General features: G+C 40.9%; 1 protein-coding gene across 12 annotated transcripts in view; it reads right to left on the reverse strand.

The window, feature by feature from the left end:
• MTUS2 (microtubule associated scaffold protein 2) overlaps nt 1-12,408 on the reverse strand; it is a 257,315-nt gene that overhangs the window by 154,115 nt on the left and 90,792 nt on the right. For 11 of the 12 annotated variants that reach the window (XM_068181191.1, XM_068181183.1, XM_068181186.1 and 8 more), the window contains one exon: nt 4,280-6,894. In XM_068181191.1, the coding sequence (XP_068037292.1) occupies nt 4,280-6,571 (2,292 nt within the window). In that variant the 5' untranslated portion in view covers nt 6,572-6,894. Of the gene's footprint in view, nt 1-4,279; nt 6,895-11,455; nt 11,587-12,408 lie in introns of those variants that run through there. The other variant, XM_068181192.1, reaches the window with a different exon arrangement.

The following is a 12,408-nucleotide window of genomic DNA, read 5'->3' on the forward strand; positions in this document are numbered from 1 at the left end:
TTAGTTATCTTCTCTCTCCCTCATAAATTTATTTCTATCAGATTACATTATGCATACTATAATTTCATACTTAAATGAATATTAAGCACCAATGCCAAGTATTTCAGTATAAGGAAAAGAGAAAAATCTTTAAATGCAGAATATAAGCATTTTTTAATAAACTGGGTCAGTTTATTCAAATCTTCTCTCACCCTGTTTATTTATTGACAGTATACTAAGAGTAGCAGAGAAGGGCAACAAACATGGACATAAACCAAATCAAACACAAGCATAAAACCTCTTCTCAAGGAAGGAGTCCTTCTCAAGGAGAAGGACTTAGAATAGAATCATTTAGACTGGAAAAGACCCTTAAGATATCAAGTCCAACTGAATTTGCCCAAATATCTCTCAAGAATTAGATGCTATTTTTTGAAGATCTCAGTTTTGGAGGACATGAACTTGTTATGAAGATGCAATATTTTTTCTTTTGTATTTAACTGTGAATTATGAAGTGCAAAATTTAACTGGTCTCAATAGAATTGTATAAAATTATTGCCATTTTAAAGCTCTTCAGAAATATATGGATTAATATGATCCCTGTTAGTACCCTTTAGTAGATTTTTGTATGAGGGATTTCTAGGGACATGATGTGTTGCAGCTTGTCCACCAGGAAGGTCAGCCCAGAGTTTTCTTCTGTGGGGCTGTCTGCTCATTACCCACAGACCCATGAAAGAATTTGTTAAAATGAGCCAGAAAAGTCAGCAACAAATACTTTGAGCATACAGGAACTTCCACAGGCTGGGTATTCCTGAGCAGAGCTGGCAGTATGGCCAGCAGGTACGGATGCCAAACACTTTCATCAAACATTAATGCCTCGAGGAAGAATTTGCTTATCAAGTGCCTGCTTCAGGCAACTCTTTGGGAAAAGAGTTGGCAACATCAGTTCAGGCAGTTCAAATAACAGGACCAAGGGGAGAAACTTTTGATTTGACTATATATAAAACAACTCCCCTAATTCATTTTTACCTAAGCAGGCTTTTTGCTTCAACAGACTTTAGTCCATCCACTGGACCACAATGATGTCTATGCTGGGGAACAGACCCAAAAAGATAGTTGAATGGGCAAGTACAGTCTTGGTGAGGCAGGCAGGAGAGCTGGTGATCAGCAGATCTCCTTACAGACCCTCACCAGTCAGGGCTCTTGGCAGCAGCCATAAAACAGTGAGTAAAGTGGCCAGTGACCACTCTCTGATGGTGCACAGACTGTACCTGTACGGGTAAACTCTCCGTCTGCAGACCAGGCTGATCCATGCTGGTCCTTGGGAGCAGCCTCTGGGTGAGCATGCTCTGGCAGAGCTGGATCCTGAGCTGGGAAGCATGCTCCCAGTCCAGCAGTACAGATAACCTTTCCTGAGCCTTGGAGGCCATGTCATTCCACTGTTCAGTTCACTAGGACAGCTACAGTCTTTGGGTCCCTGTAACTTGATTTGCCCTGTAACTTCCCACAGAGGCAACTGGGAGAGCAAAGAGCCACCAAACACCCACTGGTGCTGACTAGAAGAGGGTGAGGTCTACAATGAGATGGGGAGCCCCTGTTGTGATCAGGGAATGTGGACAGCAGTGACCTGCCCTGGAAAAGCACTGGTTTTCTTAAGCATGTTGCATTTCACCTTGAGAGGTTTTTTTTTTCTTACTTCTTTTTTCTTTTTTGATGAAGATGGGCGTGAAAAATCTATCTACACTCTCTGACAATGTTCTAAAGAAAAGCACATTTTCTGCCCATTCAGCCTTAACTCAATTCCACTGTGGACCCAACCCCTCAGCACAGCTGGACTGCCTTCATGCTGGAGTTGGGATTTTTGTCTGAGCTGCCCTGAGTGGGCTTTGGCACAGGCAGCTCAAGAAGCCCTGCAGGTTTCTCACTGCACAGAGGCAGCCCTTGAGTCTTTCTCATAGAGTTCTCCAGGCCTTTGCTTGGAGTCTCCTGCCCAAGACAGCGTCTTCCTCTTTCTTCTATGCCTGGCACCCAGAGGGATATTTAATTGTTCCTACCACTTAGCTGAATGATGCTTAGAGATTACAGCTATTAACACTATCATAGCTATATAAGGAGCTACAAAATGCTAATCAAAACTCTCCAAAGACAATACTGGATGTGTGAAATAGGGCAATCTGGGATTTTTTTTCTCTAACCAAGACAGTGGTCATTGTGCCAGAGTCTCCTTGTCTTCAAAACCTCTGAGTCTTCCACACTCTCCCTTCAGCTCAGTGATTTGGATCTATTTCAATGCATCCTAATTGGTTTCTTTTGGATTACACATCACTCACCTGCTACTAACCCATAATGCGCACAGCTGCTCTTTTAAGCATCTGTTCACCTTCATGGATTGACCATTTTCCTTTCTCTTGATTCATACTGAACCAAATCAGGCCCCTTTGTATTCCTCCAGCTGGCAGGACAGCCAGGTTATTGCTTTTAAGGTAGCAGTCCAAGAAAGCAGATTCCATCTTCTGCTATCAGCTCCTGAATTCTGGCCTAATGCAAACTCATAATGCAAACCACAGTTTGACTTTTTCTTTTCAGCCTCTTCTCCAGTCAGTCCAGCTTGTTTGAAGAAGCAGTCTGCTTGGGTTCAGATATTCTCTCGTTGAAATACCCACCAAAAGTCCTATTTCCTGGAGGAATAAGGGAAGATCCTCTCCAGCTCATAAGTGTCCTACTTCTAACCCTAGTCTAGAGAAAATCACACTTGCAGTCTTGCCACAACCTGAATCCTTCTCATGCTAAAAACAGACCCCAGCAGTGCTCAGAAATCTGTCCTTTGTTCACAGATGTGTCTGCTAATCCTGCCTGATTATCTGAACCCCAACTCTCACAGACACCTGTGGTCTTCAGAGGGTCATGCCACCCTATAAACAGCCAAACAGCCAGCGCACAATCTGGGTCGTTTTGGCTTTCATTCCACTGCCATGCATTAAACAGTAATAACCTAGTAATTTCCCCTCACCTTACAGAGCAATTGTGAAAATATACTAATGATGGCTGGAATAGACAATTTCCCAAAGACTTTAGTAATTCATTCCCTGGACATAAAATACAAGGGCCAGAGCTGAAACCTGAAGTTAAAGGAAAAAGGACAGCAAGCACTGTTCTTTTCTGTGTTTGTGATGAGAAACAACTGTAATCTTTGCTCACTTCAGTAGGTTTCTGGTTAGTATGCAATAAGGGTCAATCTACACTCACACACAGTATATTAATTTGGGTATTTGCCAGATTTTGACTGCCAACACTGTCACTAAACTTTTTATTTCAGTGCTGTTCCTTGGAACTTTACCGTATGTAGAATGAGGTAGGGAGTAAAATAGCCTTAATAACACCACAAGACACAGCAAAAAAAAACATATCTTTTTTTTTTTTATAGACTCATTCAAATAAAATCACTTGTGTTATCTTCAGTGTTTGTATGCAAAGCTTGGTTGTTGGACTACTTCAGGTCCCAAGCAATGGATGCAAGAGCACATGACAGACACAGCTTGCTCTTCCCTGTCCTTCCTCCACCTACCAACCAAGCTCATCCTTCCTCCACTGTGCTCATCTCCCAGTGGGGATTTTGGGAACCCAAGGCTCCTGCCCAGTTTAGCAAGGCAGAAACACAGTGAGATATCTGGAGCCAGAGGTGTCTAGAGGGATTTCCATCACATATTGGCTGCTCAGGATGGCTTTCCAGGGAAAAGAAGAAATCATTTTTGACGTGCAGGTCAGTGTAAGAAACAGCATTAAAATTAGTCAAAAGTAAATCTTCTTTCGTATTACATATATAATCCAAAAAGAGCTCTGATAGTCCCTGGGTTTCCATACAGCTAAACAGAATGGAATTAGTTTAGACTTCTAGTGCTCTGTCTACAAAAAGACAGAGCCAACTTTCCCATTAGGAAGGAAGGAAGAGTCTCTATGGGCAAATTACAATCATTTCCCAAAGCTATTCTTCGGGAAGCAAAAAGAAAAAAAAAATTATTCAATTCAGCATGTCTTTTCCTTTCTAAACATCCCTATTTATAATACTAGCAAGTGATCAATTTGCTAGAAAATACTGGAAGAACACAGTAACAGCTTCCAGTAACAGCTAAGATATCACAACAGGGTCAGTGCCAGAAGCAGTTAGGTAAGATTATTCCTAATGATCACACATTGTTTCAGGATTTATTTCTTATTTGAGGTTTGATAACTTCTGGCAGCAGCAAATAAGCAAATAATCACCACTTGGCACAGAAAAGCAGCTGTCTAAGCTGCAGAAACTTACCTCCTGCAGAAACTTCTCACTCATTGGACCGAAGTGATGACCTGGGGGCCTAATTCCTGACACTACTAGTCCAGAACCAAGGAGTCTTGGCTTCTGGAGGTCAGGTTTAAATTTGTCATAAAGGACGCTGGCGGGCTTTGCCTCCCCTCCGTTGGACGCCTTCTGTTCCGCAGGGATGGGCACGCTGCATGCGGGGCTGTCGAAAGGCAGCCCTGCCGGCGCGAACAAAGGGTTGAGCTGCTCTATTGAACGAGGGTTTCTCCTAATGTACGTGATGATTTTAGGTCTCACGGGTTTGGGCCGGGGGATGGCAGGTTTCATCTCAACGCCTTCTTCCAGCTTTTCACTGTATCCAGTGTCCATATCAGCCTTATCGGTGACGGAGCCCTTGGAGTGGACCAGGATAGGTTTTGGGATGGCGCTGCTGCAAGCACTCTTGATAGGCACTTTAGGGGATAAGTTTAACAACTGTGTGCTGTTAGTGGGAGGTAGGACTGATGAGGGTGACAATTTGTCATCATTAAGTGCATAAAGGTCCTTCAAATTACTGTTTGATAGTGTGGGCTGACCATTAACATCCGGCATTGCCATTGGGCGCACAGGAGTTGGGACACATAAAAAGATATCAGCCTTTGTTGGAATGTTACAGCTCTCTGGTGCTTCCTCTGGAGGATGTTTCTCTACATTAACTGTTTCTTTACTTGAAAGTGAAACATTTGAGGTTTCCACATCACTGCTGTGACTGTCAGGTTGTTGATTTGACACTGCCTCTGCGCTGCATGCTCTGTGATGATCTGAGGGATCAGAAACAGGCACAACAGCATCCTCAGTGCTTTCTTTGACTAGCATCAGTTTATTCTCATTAACTTCCAAGGGTTTGCTGTCAGGTGGATTAATATCATGTGTAGGAGATATCTGTTCACCAACTCTTTCAGTGCAACCTGTGTCAACTTCATGCAAATTTTTGTTTTTTCTCAGTGTCACTTTGACACTGGATTTACTACTGCAAGTGAGTGGAAATATTGTTTCCCTTTTCTCATCAGTAAAATATTCCTCACCAGCCTGGCTGGTTGCCCTGCTGTCACTGTCATTGCTTCCTCTCCCTTCCCCACTGATGGCGATGTTATCATTTTGCAATTTATCATCAGGATGAGTTACTACCTGGCTTGACAATGGGTCCTCTACTCTATTGCAGGTGTCGTGAAAATGGGATACTTGAAATTTTGATGTGTCAGACCCAGAGCTTTTCTGTTCCTGCACTGCTGTATTTTCAGCTCTCGGACACCCCAGGAACTCTACCAGCATAATTCTCTCTATCTTTTGTGGACACGTATTTTTATATTGTAGAGATGGTGCAGTCCGAAGCTCCAGTTTTTTACTTTTATCACCCTGACCTAATTGTGCTTCTGATTTACTAGAGACCTCATTGAGCTTAACAGCTGAATGTTGAGAATGAGAAGTATGCAGTGTGCTTTCAATGCTAACATTTGGTACATTTTCTAGTTTACTTGTTTTCTTGTTCCCTGAGGTAGATGGTGTGGAATAAAAGACAGTCTTTTCCTCTGAGGTATTGTCAAGTGGACAAAACACCATCCCAAGAAAATGATCCGTGGACCTTTTTTGGGATTTCTCTGTACTTCCTACCAAGTGGTGAGACCTGTCGATGGAGTCCAATGATGCAGAAAGCAGACGTTTACATGACACGCGGCCAACACTGTCTTTTGCAAATGTTTCGGGCTGAGGAGAAAATTTACTTGGTCTTCCCAAAGAAAGCCTTTTTATTCTCTCCACCTCCACAGTTCTGGACATTTTTCCCTTAGGAAAGTTCTGGGTAAAATCAATATTACCTTTGGAGACAACCTCCAGGTTGGCATCATTTGTGCTACTTTTTAAATTGGACAGACTTTGTCCTCGGCTAATCCTGATATGCTTTGATATATCCTTAACTTCGCTGGTCCTACAATCTTTTCCCATTTCCCTGCTTGTGGTGGAGGGCAGTTTACTTTCCTGTGCACTGGTGTGACAGGTTCGAGAGTCTTTGAAGGTCAGAAGTTTATTCTGCTCTGTAGGCAGATGAGTCACTTTCTCTGTTCCTCCAGAGTACATATTCCCACTCTCATCTGTCAAATCATGTTTCTTAACATCCCCGTCAGTGGTTCTTACTTTTGTTACAATTTGGTTGGCATTGGTATCCCCAGCATTCACTATGCTTTCATTATTGTTTCTTATTTCACTGCGGTTGTCATGAACCTGGGAATAACATGACTTGTTTGGAATTAGTGGAGCACTCATTTTGAAGCTTCAGGTGACTGCTTTTTTTTTTTTTTTTTTTTTTTTTTTTTTGGCAGTTCTAATTACTGAGAATGTGTTTTTCCCTATCAGGTTAACTTTTATGCATGCTTCAGTTATATATTAAAATTAGAACCGATCAGTAGAAAATTCATCATCAGAAGGCTTGAAGTCTCTTCTCAGAGTCACATTTTTCTGCTGCTCAGTTGTCTTTTCTGTAGCTTCTGGACCTAGGAAATCTTTATGATGTGCTGTAGAGAGGTTCAACAAAAGCAAAATAGATCTGTCAAGTTCCCTCTGAATGACAGCCAGTTAATCCAGCCAACCTAAGGGAAAAAAAAAACCCAAACACAAATAAAACAAAAACACAAACAGACAACATTACACTGATGTCAGGAAACATGCTAACTAAATCAAACTTAAAATCAACAGCACTCCCAGGTATAACCCCAGGACAGAGTGTTTTCAAACACTTTAAATGCTGTTTCAATTACAGCTTTGCTCCCAGCAAAAGTTCTTAGTGTAGCACAGATCTCTGACTTGAGAAGTTACACAGCAAAAACTGTCCTGGTTAGAGGAGTGGTTGTTACTGTTTTTAAGACACATAAGTTTACAACTGGAAATAGGCAAAAATAGCTGGGTAGACCCTCAAAATAGATTGAGGGTCTAAACATTTGCATATTGTTTCAACAATTATTACACCAAGAGTGGCTACCGAAGCATTTAAAGCATCACTGTATAGATTAGCCATCAATAATAAAATTCCAGGTCCATAGAAGTTGTTTATGGGTTTTTCTCCTTGGCTTTTAGGAATCGCTGCTATTCTTGTGCTGACACCCCAGCCCCTTTGATATTTCTTAGCCAGATTTATAGATTCCAAAAAAGCAAAAGCTATGGCTGGAGGCCTGCAAAGGAAAAATATATTTTTTCTGAGACAGATGAATGTGTGTATTTTTCAATATACAGGATTATACATCAATCCCAATACAATGCATCTCTTTTTGGCTCCTACACACGTTTGGCTTCAGGAGCCCAGACTTTGTCCTCTATCACCTCCAACAAGATGAAGGCGAGATTTCTGTCTATTCCATGCATAAATTCACTCTCTGAGATATTTCTTGTACCCTGTGTGTTTATACCCTTCATCATAAAGAAACATGGGCACTGGAAACTGGAACATGCTCCACAGTTCCCAGAAGTTGGACTTCAAAGCACTTGTAATACTCCCAGATGCGCTGGGTTTCTAGCCAGAGGCTCACAGGGGCACTAATTAGAAGTGCAGAATAAGTCCAGTGCTCTGTCTACAGTATCTGGGTGCCAGTCTGGGTCCCTGTGTTCACTGTAAGCATCTTCACACACAGTATGCAGAGAGACCATGGTGGTGTGCTTCAGAGACCAGACCAAGCACTTTGGCTTAATGGTGCTAGTACAAATTTATTAACATGAAGATCTGGAAAGACCTGGCACCCTTTCAAACACAGGGCACTGCTCAACCTCAGGATGCTGCCACTTGAGACTAACCCCTTAAAGCTGACAAGGACGGACTCTATGCACTCGACATTCCAATTTCATCTCTTCATCTCTTCTTGTGACATCCAGCCTCAGATGTCAAAGACTTGAAGCATCCACTACATTCTTACAATTAACATCCATACAATTACCCAAAGATACTTTCTTTTTTTTTTTTTTTTGCAGAATATTGCCTGCTTAACTTTGTAATGTGTGTCATGACTACCATAACAATAACTACACTGCTTGAAATAATACCAGGTTCCATTTTGCTACAGAACATATAGGACTCCAACTAAATTAATATAAAAATATAATCTATTTTCCTGTTAAGGAATACAAACTTTGGTGCTTGGTACAGTCAATGTGTTGAGCATTTACATATTGTGATAGGCCCATTTGGAAGTAAGAAACATGGTTTTGTCTTACATTTGGGATCTTAGATTTGATCATTCTTCTATAAATAGCTGCTATTTAAGAAGCTTTGGCTTGGATTTTCTGCAAGATAGTTTATTTTAAATGGCAGTGTCCAGGCTCAACTTCACTATGCTCTTTGGAGTCAGTGAGATGAAAAGACTCAGCTGTGTCTGGGTTCTGCTGGCTCTTCCTCTATTTTTTATTACTCACCTCTCTTGACTGATGTTGGCTGACATACACACATCTGAAGTCACTCCCTGCTGTGCAGGAATTCTGAGATGAGAAGGACATGAACCTCCTAACTCTTAATATGCCCTCCTCAGAATGGGAGAAGGGAGTAAGAGGAGTCTCAAGCTCAACAAAGACAACACTACATCACTTAGCAGCATATCACTAGGGACTCTGGACAAGAAACATGTCTGCAACCTTAAACAGTGAACTTGGTATATTTAAGGATTTATATAGATAAAATTTTATTGATACTGTACAATGCAAAAATACCCCCTCTGAACCACTGGGAGTAGAAAATTAAGTCATAGCTGCCCACGTCACAGCATCTTGACAGGATGTATAACCGTATTTGTGGGGAAAAAAAAAACAAAAAAAAAACAAAAAAAAAACCAACCAACCAAACAAAAAACTTTACAAAGTGATGTGAACATGCTAGACAGTGGAGCAAAATTATATCCACCAGACAATGTTTAGCTATGAATCCCACAGGGAGAAGAAAAGTTCAAGGGGCCAGAAACACAATTAAATACTTCTGTTTAACTTCAGCCGTATCAGGTTCCTTCTAAGATGTCTATCTCTTATGAGATTCTATTTTAAACCTGAACCCATTTAATGATGATCTAAGAAAGAAGTCTACAAGAGCTTCTTCCCATCTGATATTGCACTTCCTTCACTACACTCCAAGTTACATTTGGCCAGCAGGTCTCACCCTAACCTCTGGAGACATCAGGAAGAAGAAGCTGAGCTGGATGATTTTTGCCCCAGGACATGAAGCAGGGACTGCATCAGCAGAGCTCAAGTTTGTAAAATAAAACTGGCTGGAAAAAGAATGCAGCAGCCCGCTTCTGAATAGCAACAGCAGTGCTTGTTTGGTTAGACAAGCACTGTACAAATATTGTTATCCTCAATAGGAATTGAAAATAGAAAAATAGTGAAGAATTCCACACTATTGATTGTTTGCTCTGTTTTCAATTTGCCACAAAAATAGAACAGAAATAATTATGAGAGATGTAAAGGAATTATCAAAGCATGTGGATAAATAAAAATGGAAATAAAGAAATAAAACCTGAAACATGTTGAGAATTTTGTTTCCTCTATAAACATTTCCTAATGCAGGCGGTTACAACTGCTTACCAATCCCAGTACTGAGAGTCTAAACTCAGAATATTTACAGCAAGATACACTAAAAACATCTGGGTGTTCTGGTAACACTGTGCATGGCTTAGACTGGTTGGTCTTTCAGTACCATGAGTATGAGAAGCACCTGAACACTTCATTAATGGCCTGCCACTGAACAGATGCCTCTTGCTACTACCGTAAAACAAAACAAAACAAAACAAAAAACCAAACAAAAAAACCCCAAACAACAAAAACAATAGGTTTGTAAATTGCTGGAGCAGAGCCAGTAGCCTGTGAAAGGTCAGCCATGGGCCAGCATCCCTCTTCAGCTGACCACTCCTGCAAGGTAAAAGCTCTCAACCCAATGGGGTGGTGGGTCGTGCTGCCCAAGAAATAGTATTACACAGGCAGGTTCTTCACCTGGAGAAGAGAAGATTCCAGGTAGACCTCATTGCAGCCTTTTAGTACTTAGAGGGAGCTTATAAAAAGAGGGAGAATGACTTTTTACAAGAGCAGATATTCATATGAGAAGGAGAAATAGTTTTAAATTAAAAGAAGAGAGATTTAGATAATATATTAGGAAAAAATTCTTTACTGTGAGAGTGATGAAGCACTGGAATAGGCTGCCAAAAGAAGCTGTGTTTGCTTCATCCTTGGAAGTGTGCAAGACCAGGTTGGACAGGGCTTCAAACAATCTGATCAATGGAAAGTGTTCCTGCCCATGGCAAGGAGCTGGAAGTAAAAAATCTGTAAGGCCCCGTTCAACCCAAACCTCTCTACGAGCCTGTGGTGCACGGGGGGAACCTGTGCACCAGCCCACTTGGCAATGACTCAGAGAGGAGTCAGGAGGCCTGATGGGGTGTTTGTCCTCACAGAAAGCAGCTATGACTGCTTGATCACAACTCAGTTCAAAGCACAAAGTGAGAAATCTCCGGCCATTTCCCTCAGAGGCTACCATGATCAAGAGCTCCAAGTTTTTAAACTCCTGGAGTATCCTGGACAAGGGCTGAGCACAAACTCCAGCTCTGCTGCCCTCTGCACAAGCAGCACACATCCAAAGGATGAGAGTCTAGGATGCATTACAACACCCACAGATAAATTCCTACAGAAGAACACCCTCAGGAAGAAATCTTGGCCCATGAGAAAGACACTCCTCTTGCCTGACCAGTGCAGTGATGCAGGGAGACTGATGAAAGCAGATGAGGGATATATTTGTATGAGGTGGGAAACAGATGTGGCTTTTACAGTCACTGCAGAAAATGGAACAGATGCATCCTGAAATGCACAGTTGTCCCAAGAAAAGCCACAGGGGAGATTTGGAAAACCAGGCAGTCTCACCGAGGCCTTCTCTGGGAGACAAGATACCACCACATCCAATGCCAGCACTGCAGGCTGCCAAGAGCTGAGCCCATAGTTGAAACAAATACACTGCTGGATGGAAAGGAGGTGGGAATATCTCCTTGGGAAGCCCAAATCTTCATGAAGAACTATTTCTGATGGTGACAGAAGCTGAAAGCTGATACCTGGATATTAAAAAAAAAGAGCCAACAAACCTTTTGGAGTGGGTAATGTACAATTGGAATTAATTAAAAGTGCTAGAAAAGTGCTCACCCAGGCATGTGATAATTTTGTTAATGGGATTTGGAAGGGTGAGAACTAAAGATTTGGATACAGTTCTCGACAGCTTCTATTCATAACGAAGCAGACACAGCTGTTTGAGGAAATTACACCATAATCTCATCTTTGGCAGATCCTGTGGAAATGTTGCTGTCTGTCATAAAGAGGACAGTACTTCAGAGAGACAACTTTCTGCCTGACAAGCAATTAGAACATAGGCAGAGAAGAGATGATGTTATTGTTAAATATTAGAGCAAATGTTAATTTTTTACACACTGGAAAGTGGCAGGAAGGCAGTTCTGATTCAAAAGTAAAAGTGAAATTATTTGAAGACATTAAAAGCTTTTGTAGAGTGCAGCTCTGTAGCATTTCCAGAATTTCACTGTTTTAGTATGTTTAATGTCTCTATAGTGTATAAATTTTAATGATTTCATTATTTACATGATTGCATATTTTATACCTTTATAAGTATAATTATAAATACTGAAGATATAACTGCTTATGGTTTCATAGACCAAGGCATTTTTTCTGTTATACTTTAATTTTTGTCCAGTAATAAAATATATTTCATTTTATCCAAATCATTTATAAATGTATACTGGTCTATCAAATCAAATCAATCAATGGTCTATCTAATCAATTTATGCTGATCTAGCAAATTTTATAAAAATTATTATGAACAAAACAGACTTCAAACATTTGCCATATTTAGCTTCAAAATTTTCTAAATCAAACATTTTCATTTTCAGTTTCAAATAATATTTCAAGATCAAATTTACTTCATCTTGCGAAGATTTTCAAATGGCAAATCAGGTAACACAGAAAGGTTACTTCCCCTACCCAAATTAGTATTTTTATTTTCCTAAGTAACAGGGTGATAATAAGCCCAGTGGAGAACTCCTGGCTCTTGCTTTTGCTAGAATGAGCCATTTTTTTTTGGCTCTCTT

This window comes from Anomalospiza imberbis, chromosome 2 (assembly GCF_031753505.1).
Source record: "Anomalospiza imberbis isolate Cuckoo-Finch-1a 21T00152 chromosome 2, ASM3175350v1, whole genome shotgun sequence".
Classification (NCBI taxonomy): Eukaryota; Metazoa; Chordata; class Aves; order Passeriformes; family Viduidae; genus Anomalospiza; species Anomalospiza imberbis.